This window comes from Rhopilema esculentum, chromosome 4 (assembly GCF_057945365.1).
Source record: "Rhopilema esculentum isolate cy_ngs chromosome 4, ASM5794536v1, whole genome shotgun sequence".
In the NCBI taxonomy this organism is placed as follows: Eukaryota; Metazoa; Cnidaria; class Scyphozoa; order Rhizostomeae; family Rhizostomatidae; genus Rhopilema; species Rhopilema esculentum.
In genome coordinates this window covers 13,079,305-13,096,760 of record NC_142818.1, presented here as the reverse complement: position 1 = coordinate 13,096,760, position 17,456 = coordinate 13,079,305, and the positions used below count along the sequence as shown (strand labels likewise).

The 17,456-nt window shown below is 37.0% G+C and overlaps 2 protein-coding genes across 2 annotated transcripts; one reads left to right on the top strand and one right to left on the bottom strand.

Annotated features, from left to right (window-relative positions):
* Positions 1–1,789: 1,789 nt before the first annotated feature.
* On the top strand, positions 1,790–11,840 carry LOC135690693 (uncharacterized). The gene is made up of 3 exons (XM_065208319.2): positions 1,790–2,462; positions 4,827–5,006; positions 9,966–11,840. The coding sequence occupies exons 1-3, from the start codon at positions 1,899–1,901 to the stop codon at positions 10,527–10,529; spliced, it is 1,308 nt and encodes a 435-aa protein (XP_065064391.2). The 5' UTR covers positions 1,790–1,898; the 3' UTR covers positions 10,530–11,840.
* A 2,419-nt stretch (positions 11,841–14,259) lies between these two features.
* On the bottom strand, positions 14,260–17,120 carry LOC135690694 (CBY1-interacting BAR domain-containing protein 1). Its single transcript, XM_065208320.2, has 2 exons — positions 16,515–17,120; positions 14,260–15,654 (listed from the first exon to the last, which is right to left on the bottom strand). Exons 1-2 carry the CDS (start codon positions 16,777–16,779, stop codon positions 15,056–15,058), a joined length of 864 nt encoding a protein of 287 aa, XP_065064392.1. The 5' UTR covers positions 16,780–17,120; the 3' UTR covers positions 14,260–15,055.
* Positions 17,121–17,456: the final 336 nt, after the last annotated feature.

Here is a 17,456-nt window from a genome sequence, read left to right as displayed (position 1 = left end):
GCACTCCTAAAATTGTTTTGGTGAACCGGCTTTAGAAAAAAAAGCTAAAAATCACACCCGGCTTTAGAATTTCTGGAAAAAAGAACAAAGGAAAACAAAAGCTTTGGTGCCAGTTGCCATGGTTGCCGAAACACCACAAAACAATGGGCGGGCAGCCTTTTTGCTGTTATTTTTGAATAGAAAAAAAACGAAAATCAGGCAACCGGCTTTAGATTATATCCTTTGAACAGATACCCAGCCTTAGAATAAATTGCTGAAAATGATACCCAGAAATACGTGCACATCCTGTCAGCAAAATATGTGTTGGGCTAGAATACCTCTAAAGAATTATTCACTCTATAATGTGCATCTTTTGGTATTGCTAATCTGAGTTTAAGCTCCAGGCTTATCTTGGAAGAGGGAATCGACACGAGAAAATTACTTATAATGCTCCTATTTCAAATTTTCAATAATACCACCTCGCTATTTAGCTTGCTACGACAAAATAATCGAAAACAACCAAGCATACACTAGTGAAAAGTATGCTTTCTATATTTTTGCCTCGCTTAAAATATGGGTTGTCAGGTCTAAGACCCCGTTTACACTGTGCCGGATAAAATTTATCCGCATAAAACTTGTTAGGATTGATTTGCGTTTACACTGTGTCTACTTTGCCCTCCCGTTAACACTGTGCCGGATAACTGCAGTCACATGACCTAAATCATGCACAGAACGCCCAAAATAAAGTTTTCTCTGGGCAACAAAATAATAAAAAAATACCCGCCAACGTAAAAAGACATTCGCTCTTCAGAATCATCTGCTTCTCATTTAGACCAAATCCAAAGATATTGTCAATACAAATTAGCCCTAGTTTGTTTTGATAGCTTGTTCTTGAAACAAAATGACAAAAAACTAGCAACGAAGTAGAGAAAGCTGAAAAGGATCCCAATTTTACGTGGACTGGCAAGATACTGCACTTTTAACACGAGTATTTATCGACAACAAGGCAGCCAAGATGGCGAAAGGTCTTGATTGGGAGACAATGAAAACTAAATTGGATGAAATAACCAATTCGAGCAAGATACGATGTGAATAAAATTTATCCGGATAAAACAGTTTACACTGTACCACATAGCTATCTGAACTAATTTAATCCACTTTCCTAGGTGAACTAATTTTGTCCGGATAGCCGCTCTCAAATTCGTGCGGATAGCGTGGGTCTAGTTTAAGCGCGACGCCTATCTGAATTAATTTTGGTGCGAATAAAATTTGTCCGGCACAGTGTAAACAGGGTCTAAAAGCAGGTGGGCTGAGAGGGGTTTGATCGAAAATCTTTTGAGGCCATGCCCTTTAGAATGCCGGAAAACGCCCCTTGTTGAAAATTTTGCTTCTTTCCACTCGTTTTTTTATACAGCCCGATTCAGAGAAGATAAAAATTTCAATGGAAATAGATTAACAAGATAAGACGCCAAGAAAATGAATGAAAGAGGGTTTCCATTCAAGAAGAACTGCCACTACTTAAAATCCATTAGAGTAAACTTTCCAAAGTTGCGCTAACCTTTTATTGCAAAAAAGTGGGGGGCTATAGCCCCTGCTAGCCCAATGGCTACGAATGCCTGGTTGCAAGTGACTTGGCCTTTGCCAAGGACGCCTGCGCCAGGTAGGCAGTGGCCCCCTTGCCTCGCAAAATCGATCAGTTTTTTCATTTTCCTATTGTTTTGCTCTTTTCTTGGTGCTTGCCAGCGATGTCCTCTTCGAGTGCAGGCTTCCTTGGCCTTTGCACCTGTACTTTGACCGCTATGAAGGAGGCAAAGTTACAAAAGGCGTTACCACGTTGAGATTGTCGGTCCTAAGGTCAAGGTTGAGTTCAACAGGAACAGTGAATTGCTGTTTATTAAGCAACCAGTTGGCTTTGCATCATGTCTAAAGAACAATTTGAAATAAAACACACATATTACTTCGATGCTGACGAGTTTGAGCGTAGTATCGTGCTCACAGACGACGAAATTGGACATGGGTACGGTGCCGCCAAGCCACACGACGAGGCTAAGAAGCCATCACCATGCCTCTCCAAGTTCGCGAGCTTTTTGAATGCTTATATTCTGCCGATAGGCCTTTTGGTTTTCGTAACTTTTGGAGCCCTTGTTCCCCAGCCAGGTGTCGCAATAGCTTGCCAAGGGACAAATTACTTTTGCGTTATTGGCATATTCTTTTACAGTGGTCTGTTCTTGAGGACTGAGGAAATGAAGGCAGCCATTAAGGCCTATCGAGCTTCAATTTGGGGTGCTATTTCTATATTATTCATAACATCATTAACCGGCTCGCAATTAACAGTATTGCTGACATTTGACGAACCAAGTATATTTCACAACAGCACAAAGGAAGGTGGGCCGGACAATGCTCTTTTTGGCTCAAGCGAATTCAAAACTGGCTTTCAGTTGTTTTTCATTGTCCCCTGCACAATATCAAGTGGAGTTTTAATGGTAAGTGCGGAAGTGCTGTAAGCTTTAAATGTCCCAATTTACCTTTATTCAGTAAGCTGATTAGCATTCAGGGAGTGACGTAAATTGTTATAATTATTTGGAAAATTAAATCATCTCCGTTTCAACTTTATTCAAAATGCTTCTGAATCTTTCAATTTTTAAATAGCCAAATATGTAAAATACAGGATATACTCTTTGCTTAGGCAATAAGATCTCCTACCTGATGCAGATAATTTCTAGCATTTTACGAACAACTACCAGGTGTTTTGAATATGTTGTTAATTTTTATGAAAAAATGGCGATGGCTCAAAACTGAAATTGCTTTATATTTTCTCTCGATAAGATAAACTTTTCTAACTGCACACAGCTGGAGTTACTAGTTAATAAGTGTGTTGAAGAAAGAATTGTTGATTGACGTGAGTGAGAAGGAATGAGTGAAGTACTAAGCAAAGCAACTATCTCATTTAACTAGGAACAACTTTTTTATAAAGGTCGTGAGTAAGATAAACAAAAACCAACTGAAAGTAAGTGACTGGCAATATGCGTACTGAGCATAGAAATATTCGCAAGCTGCCGGTGTGGATGAGCTTTAAATGGTATTGATCTGTCCAATAAATTTGTGAATAGAGAATTCCTCCAAGGCCTGAGAGGGGGCGGGAGGGGGTATTAGGGTATCAACTACCCATGACTGCTAAATCTTAAGTTTTCTAGATAGTTGAAATTTAGGGGGGGGGAGGGTTTAACGTTTTTCTTAAAAAATATTGCCCTGGATTTTATGACATCTCTCGGCTGGGGGGATAGTTATAGATTTTATGATTTTTTTATGAATTTAGATTTTATAGATTTTTTTCTTCAATTTGGAGAAAAACCATCATATAGAGGGAAGCGGGCTTTTATCTTTGATTGTGCTACTTTCACAATAACATGGCAATCGTAGCATATGCAACTACTTTGTTACGTTATTGTTAAATCTCGTCTGGGAATACTTTTACACCTTGAAAATCGATAAAACTGCCTTTGAATTCGGCGACTTTGACTTCATCCTTCTTTAGAAATCTTCAAAACATGTTTTTTGAAATTTGAATTTCCCCCGCATATTTCGTTTTGAACGTGCAATGTTCATATTAGACCCCGTTTACACTGTGCCGGATAAATTTTATCCGCATAAAATTTGTTCGGATTGATTTGCGTTTACACTGTGCCGCACAAATTTTGTCCACTTTGCCCTCCCGTTTACACTGGGCCGGATAACTACAGTCACGTGACCTGAATCATTCACAGAGCGCTCAAAACGAGGTCATCTCTAGGCAACCGATTTTTTCAATAACACCATAATTCCCGCCAAAACGCCAAAGGTGCAAAGACTTTTCCGTCATTCTTCAGAATCAACTGCTTCGCGTTCAGACAAAGCCCGAGGAAATTGTCAAAGCACATAGTTTAAATAATTCTTTGTTTGAAATAGCACGTCACAGAAATGGCAAACAAAGTAGGGAAAGCTGAAAAGGACGCAAATTGCACGTGGACTGACGAAGAGACAGCACTTTTGATACAAGTAGTTATCGAGGCAGCAAAGGGATATTTTTCCAAAAAGTCACTAAATGAGAACTGTAACAATGGAAGCAATCAACGCAGGATGAAAATTTGACGCGCGCAAAGATGGTAACTTGAAGTTTTCTTGAAGGGCCTAAAAACTAAGGCTCTATTATAGAAAATAGATTTTTTAAGTTCCTTTTAATTTTGGCTACCTCTAATTTTCGCCCCATCAAATATTTCCATAATTCACCCTCTTTAATTCCCGCCCCCCTCCGGGGCGAAAATTAAAGGCAGGCGAAATTTGAAGGGACTAAGGTATCCGAAAGCTGATTCTGGAGTTAATCGTGATGAATATCCCAATTGTGAAACTCCAGATAAAATAAACAAAGCAACACGATTCTGTTTACGAGAAATGAGATTTGGCGCCACCTCGCGCCACCTTCTTTCTCTTTATTGAAAGAGCCTCGCTGTAAATCAAAATCAACCTCGCAGCGGATGTGGATAAAATTTATCCGTATAAAACCGTTTACACTGTACCACATAGCTATCTGAACTAATTTAATCCACTTTCCTAGGTGAACTAATTTTGTCCGGATAGCCGCTCTCAAATTCGTGCGGATAGCGTGGGTCTAGTGTGAACGGGAGCCCTATCTGAACTAATTCCAGCTGTCTTCATTTCTGAATGAAAAGCATATCTTATATTTCGATGAGTATCTTGAGATCCTTCTTTTAGATCGTCTCGCAAATGACACATTTTTCCACTTTCAGCACTATACTTTTTTCTTCTATTTCATAAATATTATGATAAGTGTAAAAATGTCAAATTTTTAGGTCAACCAACTTGGTGGTAATTATGCCTTGGCTGTGCTGTTGACTGTTGTGTGTAACGTGGTTGGTATTTTTACAGTGCCTCCTATGCTGAGCTGGCTTCTTGCGTCAAAAACAGAAGTCAAACTGGACATTGTGGCCATGTTGGTAAAAATGCTACTCACCCTTCTCCTTCCACTGCTGGTAAGTCCAGTCTTTGATTTAAAAGTTAGCTTATGATTAGTATAATCTATTTATTTTTAATTCATCTAACTACTTGCGTCAGAATATGTCATGACATTGTTATGAGCTGGGTGTTAACACAGCTTGCTTTTTGCAGACGTTCAAAATGGTGAAAGTAGACATATTTTAGATAAGGAAGTAACGCAGGGAAGGCGCTCTGTGGGATTTTATGAATCTTGCAGCATGTGTTTAGATGTACAGGAACAAAGTAAAACGATGAAGAGAATCAAATATGTTGAAAAATCAAATTTTGACCCCGTTTTACACTACAGAAAGAAGAAAGGAACTCAATCAAATGTTATGAGGCAGGATGTGAGTGATGTGGACAAAGCTGTGCGTTGAGGCTTTTGATGCCAGAAAATTGATTAAGGAAACAGTAAAAAAACTAGAAATTCCCTTTTGCTGATAAAACTGATATTCCTTGAAGGTCAGGTTCATTCCAGAATGTTTTTTTTAAAGCCATTTAATGTGTTTATAATAGAACCAAGCACTAAAATTTGTAGGGACAGATACATCTTCCTTTATGCACTCGAATGAACTACCTGGTCGACATGGCCCATGCTGTAAAATCATTCTGTTAAGATCAGCGTCAAGCACATCTTTGCAAAAATGACCATGATCAGTTGGATAAGTCTTTGAAAGACCACGCTTGCACGATTTTACTTGCGCTATGGGTTGACTCACACTTTCGTCGTTCTTTTCAAGAGTTTCAGAATATTCATCAAAGACAGGGCTCGTGACATTTCTTCGGCCTTTTCGCCCCTGCGGAGGGAGACTAACGCTTGGTAGATCTTGGTCTTTGCTTTTTCAAAAAACAGCTAAATTCTCTTTCTGTTCGATGTAGCAGCTTCGACTTTACGTTTTTTCGGCACTTTTGCTCGCACCAGATTCATAAACACGCTTGGGATTGACACGTTGAGGAAATCAATTAGATTTTAGATATCCTGGATGTCCTTATAAATTAATACAAAACTTTAATAACGACAAGGTCCTGTTCACACGATACCGGATTCATTTCGTATCGGATTGGGTCAGTGAATCCAAAGGCACCGGAAGTTCGGAAATGATGCAGCGGGGGCAGGACCGGCAAAATTTACACCTTGGGGTATCAAAGCAGAGTCCAGAAAAGTTGTCAACCTTCCTCCAGACAAAAACATCCCAAAGGGCAAACCTTCCTCACAAAACAATAGAAAATGGGCGTGGCTTGGGTGTGTCATATGAGCTTCTATTGTTTTTCGTGGATCTTTCACCGGTCAGTGGTCGTGCGACCGTAATGTTTTCCTGAATCTGTGTCAAAGTTTGCTGATGAAACAGATCGGGAATCGTCGTTTAGCTAATGACGAAGCCTGGTTGTAGGTGAAGGCCCTGTCAAGGGAGAGAGGGTCGGTGTTCTGGGTGCCTAGTCCCTAAGAAAATGTTGCGTTGCTGCACCCTAAAGACTCTCGGAAATGAAGGCAGCACCAATAAAAAATACTTTGAACCAAGATTACAGTCTTACTTCATTCTCGAAACTCCTTTCACTCCAACATCAACTATCAAGAGAGGTTGGACCCAATCGTACTTTACATTAAAACAATATTTTGTTCTGATGACAATCTACATGGCTTGATAAATCTTTTGGATATAACTCCTCTGAACTTACTGTTGTTTTCTTTCTCTATTTAAAGTTGGTACAATCTGCAGCTATATTCAAGCTAAATAATGCCAACTGATTTAAATTAACAACGTTAAAATAATTCAAATCAAATATAACTGATGTTGCATACGTATTTCTTGTAAAGATCACAAGTATTGAACGATGAAAATTCTGAATGTTTTCTTTAATTTTTGTGAAGTTGGGGAGTACTTATTTCGTTTTGAACTGAGTTCCATATTTGGCTCGATCTGTTTGACAAAGATCTTGAGAGCAGAAGGAATCATATAATTTTATTATTGTTAAAAAGGCTGTTACATAAAACCTGGCTACGATGGTGTAGATATCATTTTCTGGTTTAGTTGTGTGTAGTGCTGCCGAGAGGGTTCGGAGGCCCTTTGCGAGCGAAGCGAGCAGAAAAATTTCGGCGACCTTGCCCTTTAGATTACCTTGAAATTCATTTCAGAATATTTTTTGCAGTCACCTTCTTGAAATCGTTTAAAAAGTTGCACAATTTTGTTATGCCTTACTAATTGCTTTCACAAACTGGAAACCACGAGGGCCCCCTAAACCACAAGGCCCATGACAAATTTTCCATCGCCACCACGTTTCGGTAATCCTTGTTTTTCGCTTGTTTTTGTGTTTCTAAAAGCAGATCGAAAATAAACATTTTAGACTTTTTAGATCATCGCCCCCAAAAGTCACTCCTTTGCTCATTTCGTTTAGCGCCTAAGCAATTCCAGTGCACTTTTTTGTTATGCAGTTGGCAAAAAAAAACAACTCGGTGAGCTGCAAAGGGGCAGGTAAACTGAATTTCGGGAAAAGGGTGTACGTGCCTACTGTGCCCCCCGGTTCCTACCCCTTTGCTTGAATTTAAGACATCATTGTTGCCTTGACTGATGCATCAAGCAAATGCGAGCCATTGTTGGTAGCAATCTGAATTCTGTTCAGCATTTTCATAAAAGTTTAAGAGAACTTAGTAACGAAAATATTTTTGGTGGTCAAATTGTTTTGCGAATCGTCTTGTTGCCCCTTCAGGGCCCAAATGTTTGGGGCCCTTAGTTTTGTGCTTAATGGTACACACCACCGTGCTTTACGCTACTGGTGGAATTCTTTTAGTCTAAAAGAAAGGGAAATTCACCTAAGCCTAACTAAATCAACGAACTTTTTCTAGATAATCAATTAATATCCTGAAAAGTCATTTTGACTTTTCAAAGCCAGCCTGCCATGTATGGAAAAATTGTGTCCGGTATAGAAAAATTGTCCGGTATGCAAAAATGCCCGTTTTTTTTATTTTGAGACACGACGTAGCCTATTTTAGACCCCATTGTTTATCAATTCTCTAAATCTGTAAGGATAAAGCAGCAAATTCTGCCCATTAACAGGATTTCTAACTTTAAAGTTGCAAAAATTGATGAGCAATAACGCCAAAAGTATTGAGAGTTTAACACAGTGATAAATCATATTCTTTTTTTGTTTACTGAATGTTAGGACTCCCACTGTTAATTCAAACTCTCCCGTTCGTAAAATCCACAACACTGATGTTTTGAAGACATTTCTACGCGTCGACATTGCTGATTATCCCAGTATCCCAACTTTTGTTGTCACAGCGAACTTTTGTCACTGATTTTCTAGTTCTTGAAGTAAACCTGCATGGACGTTTTGATTTTTTGGATTCAAAGAAGGACTGGTTTACTATTTTACTATGTGGGCACAGGCTTATGTTAGGCAATAAATTTTTGGTTCCAAAAATTCCTTCAAGTACTGGATGGCTGTAATTCAGCCCCTGTTGATTTTAATGCATGGCTGGTACTTCCTACATGCACATTAAGAAACAGTAAAAAGACACTTGGTATAAGTGACATAACCGTCATACGAGGACTGTCTTCTGCCGACAGTCTGATTTATTAGTTCATTACCTCACTCTGTTATATATAAGATTCACCAGCATAACCCTAACGCCTAGTGTTTGGCACAATAGGCACTACGTGTGCTTGTCATTTTATGACTTCAGATGTTTATGGATCATGTGCCTTTCAGCTTCTTTGAGATTTAAAAAGGCAGAGTTCGCCAATACGTATATAGCGCCAATAGCGAATATAATTCTAAAATATTGTATGTATTTTGGAGTCTGCAATGTTAAACAAAACACCCCTACTTGTGTAGACGCAAGAAGTTCATTTTCTCCGTCGGATTCTTTAACTATTTAGAGGATTGTTTCAAAAGACAAGAGTCTCGTGTAGTTCTTTGAACATATTATAAGATATATGAGCACGTAAAGCCGCAAGAATGCCAGTTATCACTGGCGTAATTTTCGAATTTCAATATGTTACGCCAGTGACATAGAATAAGATTGGCTGTGAAGTCTTACAAATATTTTCTCACAGGCAAAGGTGTCCTTGCCAAATTAAAAGTTTCAAATAATTATGGTTTTAGCGGTTGATTGCTTCAAAAGAATTAAGGACTTGTACTTCCAGATAAATGGCACATAACATTGTATATTATCCCACGTCTTAGGGAATTCCATACAAAAGAAACAGTAGAAAGATATACATCTCATTTTCACTGAGTGGTTTATGACCATAAATTACGTCAAAGCATTCTTATTCAAATTAAAACTTGACCTAAATTAATATCTGGTCAAAGGATCCACGCAGCACAGCTCAATACAAAAGCTTTATTTATCTATTATGAAGTTAAGTCAGTCACTTCTATAGAAGATTATGCGAATCATGTTAAACTTTCAAGGAAAAAAGTAGAAATTGTTGTTATGTATATCAGCCTTTGCCATGTCTTTTGTAATTTTCTTGAAATTTTATGTAGGAAGCAAATAGGAAGGGGAAGGCTTTTAAATATCCACAAAAGGTTGCAAATACATTGAAATAATCACAGAATGGAACAAGTTCAATACTTAACCAAAAATTCAGTCTGTGTGGATTTAATTTTATTTTATATCGGTTTCGTTCAAGGTAGGGTGTAAGGTGCTCGCATGTAGAGTTCGAAAGTTTTCAGTTTATTTTCTTTTTCTTTTTACTATGTTTAGGTCTCAATGAAATTGTCCTTGGAATTTTTAACAAAACATTTTCTTGCATTCCTGGCAGTTTTTCGACCAACAATGCCAAGAAGCCCATATCTTTTCTTTTCTTTTTGCTACGATAGCTTGTTTAGAAACGCCTAAACATAAAAGACAATTAAAGTATTTTGAACAGCAAAGGACACAGACATGTTGGCAAATGTGCTCAATGTGTAACATACCACTAATTGCATTGTATCGCTTCCGTACACAGGTGGGCAAGGCTTTGCAGTACATTAAGCCGTTTTATGCGTTTTGCAAGAAGATCAAGCCCGTACTGCGCATCATTAGTATCTTCCTTTTGATTTGTCTTGCATTCATGAAGATCAGTCAGGCAAGCGATGCAGGAAGTCTTGACAAGGTGTCTGCTGTCAATATTGTTTTATTCATATGCTGGTCGTGGACTGTCCACTCGGTTTATCTTATTCTAAATGGCCTAGCGAGCTTTGTTTTACGACTTGGCGTGGAAGAGGCAAAATGTATTGTTATTCTCGCAAGTCAAAAGTCTGTGGCTATCGGTATTGCAATTGTCGGCTACCTTCCTGCCGAATTCGGAGACCAGGGATTGATGGCAATACCTTTGGTTTTGTCGCATTTGTCCATGATTCTCTTCGACGCATGCGTAATCTCGATTTGGTTGAAGATCAGTCCTATGGAAGAGGAGGAAGATGAAGAAAAGCCGCTCCTCAAACATGCAATAATTTCTGGTTACACAGAACCGGATGGGTCCATAAATCCAGCTTTTCAAGAGGATGAAGATCCTCAACCAAAAGTGTAAACATTTTTTAAGAATTTTCCAGAATTGTGAGGAACAGCTCTTTGGAATATAACTGTTTAGGCCCATTAACTTATTGCAATGTGATTTTTGGAATTCAATAAAACACAGTGATTACTTTTTCGATCTTGACTTTTGCTATTGTATTTGTTGCTGGTGTGATGCTTTTGGAGAACTATATTCTCCTTTATATTTTATACTTGCAGAAGGATGGGCATCAGTGCTACACCCTGCCTTTCAAATTGACTGACTCCTATTGGTAATTTAATTGTAGCCAGTCAGGCCTCAACAAGTGCAGGCCTCAACAATGAGAAATTTTAGCATGTGATGGTTGAATATTAAGAAAAACGAGTGAAGAGTCGTTCAAATCGAGTAAAGGTAGCAGGATGTTGTCCCTGGAATGTTAAAATTTATTGGTGACATAAAGTCAACCAAAAATGGCAGATTTTGTGTTTATTGTAAAGTATTCTTCTGTTTTTTAGTTGGTTAGTTAGTTTTAGAGATTAAGCTACTTTAAATTCGGATTACCATGTTTATACTGCCATTTCATGTTTGTATCCCATGACAGTATCTTGTCAATGCATGTCAAGGCGTTGCGGCGATCAATATATTGGAAGAGCAAGGTGAGAAATCAACAACAGGGACCAGAATGGCCAGTGTACAATCACTGCCAAAATTACTTGGAACACCTAACACTTTGGGCTGTGCTTTTCTATTTTTCATTTGTTTTCTTGAATACTACCACTTCCGCCCCCCTTTCCCCCCAAAACAATGTTGAAAGTATAGAAAAATATCAAACAATCCACAAGAAAAAGCGTACTCCATAACCCCTCTCTTTTTACTAAAGTAAATCAACATTGTTCCTAGGGGGAGAGGGGGATGGCTGAATTTGCCTTTGAAAACCTACGTTAGTGTTCCAACACTTTTGGCAGTGATTGTAGGTTGGAAGTTGTTTATCAAGACAATTGTTTCGAGCATGTCACTATCAGGTTTTTACTAACCAGGAAGATTCTAGAAATTATTTGCATGAAATATTAAGGAAGATAAGAAGTATCAAATTTGATTAGACTTTTCGATTTTACTGTTTAGGTTAAAGGTGTAGTGTTTTAAGGATTGATTAAACTAGTTCTAGGAATGAAATGTCTTGCCACTGCTTCACAATGTCGTTTGTCTGATTTAAATGAATGCTGACCATTGCAATGCTATATTGTATAATCTGACTTTTAATTATAACATTCTTGTCATAATATTATGTGAATAATAGCTAGGTCTACTTTCTAATACGTATATTTTAGAATGTTTCTATTTTTGCAACTTTTGTGTTGATTTGTACACATCTTTGGGCCGATTGTGCCGTGGCAGAGAATGGCAGAGCTTGCAACTTACGTCATAACTACTTCGTAAATAATACTGAAAGCCTCAATATAGCCCGACTTTTATCTGATAATCTGCAACAGACGTCTGACGAAAGGACAGCCTCGTCACTATTAGATCAATTGAAATGCTTTGGAAACCACCGTAGTATTTTAAAAATCAAGAAAACGTTTGATCAATTTTCTAAGTTTAACTTTGAAAATGTAACTTCCAAGGAGGTAAGAGAGATAATTTACAACCTAAAGGAAGACAAATCAACAGGAGCCGATAACATCACCCCAAAAGTTCTTAGAATGGCAATAGACGTTGTCTCTGGACCACTAGCTGAAATATTCAATCGATCTATTTCTGATAAAACGTTTCCCTTTCTAATGAAAATGACTAATGTGTGCCCTATTTTCAAGAAAGGAGATTCAACTAGTAAAGAGAATTATAGACCGATAATTGTGCTCCCCTCAGCTTCAAAGATATTTGAGAGAGTAATGTTCAATCAAATCTACATTTACATCATTGTTAAAATGTTCCCTTTGCTTTGTGGATTCAGAAAAGGTTATAGCACACAACAAGCTTTATTACGACTTATTGGAGGTCTGAAAAAGTGCCTGGATAAAAAAGATGTGGCTGGTGCAGTGCTCGTGGATTTATCAAAAGCATTTGATTGTTTACCCCATATACTTCTACTAGCCAAATTGAAATCTTATGGCTTCAGCGACAACGCAATGGAATTTATGTATAGTTATCTAGATAAAAGAGTACAACGAGTAAAAATAAACTCAGATTTTAATGATTGGATGGAAACAAAGCAAGGAGTTTCTCAAGGATGAATCTTAGGCCCGTTGCTTTTCAATATTTGAATAATTGATATTTTTCTGCATTTGAACAAAAGCAAATTATGCAACTTTGCAGATGATAATACAATTTGGCTGTGAAGTACTGATATGAATGAACTAACTGACGACTTAGAATCGGATTTAATGAGCAAAAAGGGTATTTAATGAGCAAAAATTTGTGCATGGTCAGTCAGAAACTATTCAAAGAGAGGTAAATTTAAATAAATTTTAAAATCACAAAGCAACTGTTACAAGTATAACATATGTTGCATAATAGTTTAATGAGTAATATACAGGCGGAATAAAAGTACTTATTATAAAAGCAATAAAAGTAGCAAGCTGAAAAGGTGAATAACTACATGAAACTGTTTGTAGAAACAAGGTTTGGCCGCACAACCTATTTACGCACAGTTTTAAAAAAAATTGCATATTTTAACGTTGTGCTTTAGACAGTCATGTGAAATTTCCTATCGTAATGTAGGCTGATCAAGAATTCCCAATGAAGTTGCTATAGAAGTTGATGGTAGCCTGGACTTGCCAAGTTGGCATGATTTTCACAACAATTTATTCATAGCGGAGGAAAAGAAACTAACGCAATTAATAAGAACTAATCAAACTAAGCATTTAAAAGTAAATTAATAATTGTAAATTGAATGATAAGGCAAGTGTCAAAACGGCAGGTAAATATCATAAAAAAATTGGGCTGGTTAATTGGATAGTGGATTGTCTAAAATGTTGTGCTTCTAGAAAATGATTTCTCCTTCCATGCTTCGTCCTCTCAAAACTAAATCCAAAGGGTCTTAAAAAATGCCAAATTAAAATTTTTAAGTTTTTGTTGTTGAATGTGATCAGTCAGTTGACATCAACTAGGCAAATTTGTTATACCTTTTCATTTGACCTGAAAACCACTTTATTATACATTAACGACAAAATAATTTCGTCAGATAAATTTTCGGCGAATAAACTTCGTTGAAAAAATCTTCGGACAATTTTTTCTAAATTTCGACGTGACAAAGTTTTGTCGATGATTTTAACAGGCAAGAGGTAATGGTGATGATCATGATGCTTACGACAAAGATAATTATGAAGACGATGTAAATGAGGAAAAGGGCGTAGTTGACAATGAAGAGATAACAATAATACATTAACTTGCTTCCTTACCTCGTGTATTCTTTGTGAATTCTCTATGTTTCAGTTTTTTTCAGTTTTTCTATGTTAATTCTCATAAAATTCAGATACAAAAAATTCGTCAAGATTTCGTTGTGACCAAATTTCGTTTCATTTTGAATTTCGTCGAATAAAATTTCTTCAAGATCTTTGTCTGAAATTTTGTCGCGACAAAACTTTTTGTAGTTAATGTAAGTAAAATGAGAAAATAAATAGAGACAAAGTTAAGTCACAATTGTCTTTGACTGGTCTCTTGAATATCAGTTAATTTTTTGCTTTCCAAACATAGAGAAAGTCATGAGAGTAATATTGCTGGCTGTGAAATATAGACAAATTTGAACAGAGAATAGACACAGACAAAGTTCTTTGTTAAAAAACAGCTATAGTCTTATAATTGTCTTTCTTTAGTTTAATAATACAATCATTTACATAACTACAGTGTTCAGAAAAACTCCTAAAACATCTACTTTTACATAAAATTTCTTTAAAATCTGAATGTATGTTATTATAGATATCAATGTTCATAACTTTTATTGCTGATTTGTGCACAGTTCTCAATTGGAAGTGGTCAATAAGCGAGCCCTTTACTTTTAACAACAGTTGAACAAATAAAAGTTAATGTCTTTGAGCAGTTTTTAGCTTCTATAATGAGTTTAGTCTGAAACAGAAACTATAATACTGTTTGATATCAATAGTATTTTGTGGCACATACCTCGCTGCTATTTAAAACTTGCAGTTGTTTTAAGGCTCTGTCATAAGGTTTGATAGCTTATATCAAAATGAGAAAAAGGAAAAAAATGTTTCTTGAATTTCAATATGAGTCATGAAAAGATGCTGCAAACAAACTGACAACCTTTCATGGAATAATTAAGGGATGGCATTATAGCATGATTAAATGCATCAGATTATGAAAATATAACTGCAAAGTAAATTACATTTTGGTATATCAATATCCATTTTTTAAAGCCTGGGGAAATGCACATCAAAGATTTATATACAACATTAGACATGCAAAATAAATATCAGATAGCACCCACCTCAAGTCATTTTAAAAAGCAGCATACACATCAATGGTGATCTAAAAGTACTTTGGTGAAATTTAAAACAACTAGGACAAATATTTTCATCTTATCAATAACTTTTATTTCTTCATCTCATTTACATTGTATCACTGTTATAACCTGGACTTGGTGTTGGTCTGTTGTCACCTTCTAAAAGATTTGGGGCAGATCCTCCATAAGCAGTGATGAAGTCATTTTGTCCAAATGAAAGCGGGTTCCATCTCAACGATCCTCTAATATTTTCAACTTCTTGATCAACATTTACCTTCATTAGCTCCTGATAGCCTGTTGTGTAAATCTCTAATGCCTTTGCATAAAACATCATTTCACTTAACAAGAAATCTCCAAATATCTGCTTAAGATCTTTGGCCTTCTGCTGATGAAACGAGGTTACTTGTTCTGTCAATATTTGTATTGATCGATTTGCTTCATCTGCAGCTTTTTGGAATTTTGTCTCTGCTTGTGCCAATTTAAAATTCTGATTTGGAGATTTGGCTTTCAGTCTTTCTAGGCTTTTGTGCTCGTTTAGTTCTTTCATATGTGCGGTTGCATGTTGCCTGAGATCTTCGCGTGCTTGTTTGCATCGTGTTTCATAAACAGAAAATTTTTGTAGAACCTTGGAGTCTAATCGTCTTACTAATGCATTTCTTAGATCCTGCACTGCAGCAAAACATTCACCAAAGGCTTCAAGACCCCCTTTGAAAACAAGAACATGGTTTTAATAGATAGTCTAGGACAATTTTTGTGAATTCCTGTTAAATATTATCATTAAAGAAATGAAAGTAAACAGGTTTTTTTAAACCAGCTTTGCTAAAAGCAGGGCTGGGAAAAAAGGTGTAGGGCAATTTGCCCCAGCACTTTTAGGAGGGGCCTACATACCAGCCAGAGTTGAATCCGTGTCAAGCCCACACTGGGTATATGCTAACAATAGGAATGTAATGGGAAACTGTTAGTCTATGCTGGATATTTAAAAAATGACAGGATTTTTAAAAAGCACTGCCCCCATAAGAGCACCACCCCCATAAGAGTGCCGCCCCCCAAATAAGCGCTGCATCAAAAATACTGGAAATTAAAAGAGCGCCACAGTGCTCACTCAAGTAAATACGGTAACAGTAAAACTTTTTAAACCTACTCTCATATTTGAATTAGGCTAGTCTCAAGAGCCTGGTCCCAGAAACTTTTGCTTGCTTTGCTTGAAAGGGGCCCAATTTTTGATTTGCTGAGGGCTTTCAAACCTCTTGACAACCATGGCAACATGTACCAATTGTTGTCATTTGAACCAATTGCTAGTCTTATTCAATTCAATCTATGTATTTTCATCAGGAACTTTCAGCTTTGACTTTTGTTAGCAAATGCATATAATATTCACTTATCAAAATGGTATTAAACGGAGCAATCTATTTTGCCTCAAAAGAACAGCCAAAAGAATCAAGCAAAGTAAGTGACTGGTTTAAAATTTCCTAAAACAAGGTTATGAATGTTTTAAAACTGAATTTGACTTTTTAGGCCCGTTCATAAATTATTCTAAATAAATGTGAATATTACTAGTCTCTAACCTTTGAGAGCAGGAGATTCTTCTGAGGCATAAGCCGTAAAGCTCTTTTGCAAGTTATCACCGGAATCTCGCAGCTTAGCAGTCCTTACGATGTATGTGTTGAAATCTTGTACTAGCTGTGGATAATGTGTTTCAATTTTTGTAATACTTTGATTAACAATTTTTGTTTGCTGCTCTCCAGCTCTCTGGGTAGATTTCAGATCACCAGTTGAGAGACTTCTTTGCTTTGTACTCGCATTTAAACTTCTCTGCCCGCCTCCATACATTTTTACAGAATACACATGAAGATTGCGAACGTTCAAACTTCAAGGGTGATGACCTAAACTTCAATTTCAAATCGAATCGAATGCTGTAGAAACAAACATTGCTAAAGGCCTGGGTACTAAGAATGCCTTCGTGATGTCACGACAAGTCGACCGAGACTATATGCTGGCGACTGGATATGTTTTCATTTATTTTCTTGAAGAATTTGTTGTTTTCCTAGATGATACAGCTAAAACCTTTGATGAACACTGGGAATAAATATCATGAAGTAAAGAACAAAATGGCGCAATCAATATAGAAAAACCAACAAGTCAGCGAAAGCTTTAACGAATGAAGGTCAAATCAAGTTATTTAGTATATCCCAGAGGCGTTGTGGCTGCTAGAAGAGGGCCGGAAAAGTAACTACAAAGGGGCCAATACTTTCCAGAAAACCAGTTTTTTGCTATTGGTGCAAGCAAGGCAGTTGGGTAAAATGGCATAAATAGTAATGACACAACAACAGAGATGGCGCCACCAAATTGAAACTGGGGGGAGGGGGGTGGGAAGGGCTAAGAATTTAGTTTATTGGCACCATGGTTGGGTCCGACGCGAAATAAAAATTTTTAAATTAAGCCTTTTAGAATGGCCAAAAATGCATCTCCTAGACAAAAATTTAACAATTTACTATACCGCTCAGAAT

Coding starts and splice junctions, on each gene's coding strand:
- LOC135690693 (XM_065208319.2), top strand. CDS start 1,899: ATGTCTAAAGAACAATTTGAAATAAAACACACATATTACTTCGATGCT. Junction 2,463..4,826: donor TATCAAGTGGAGTTTTAATG/GTAAGTGCGGAA, acceptor TCAAATTTTTAG/GTCAACCAACTTGGTGGTAA. Junction 5,007..9,965: donor CCCTTCTCCTTCCACTGCTG/GTAAGTCCAGTC, acceptor TTCCGTACACAG/GTGGGCAAGGCTTTGCAGTA.
- LOC135690694 (XM_065208320.2), bottom strand. CDS start 16,779: ATGTATGGAGGCGGGCAGAGAAGTTTAAATGCGAGTACAAAGCAAAGA. Junction 15,655..16,514: donor AGAATCTCCTGCTCTCAAAG/GTTAGAGACTAG, acceptor TTGTTTTCAAAG/GGGGTCTTGAAGCCTTTGGT.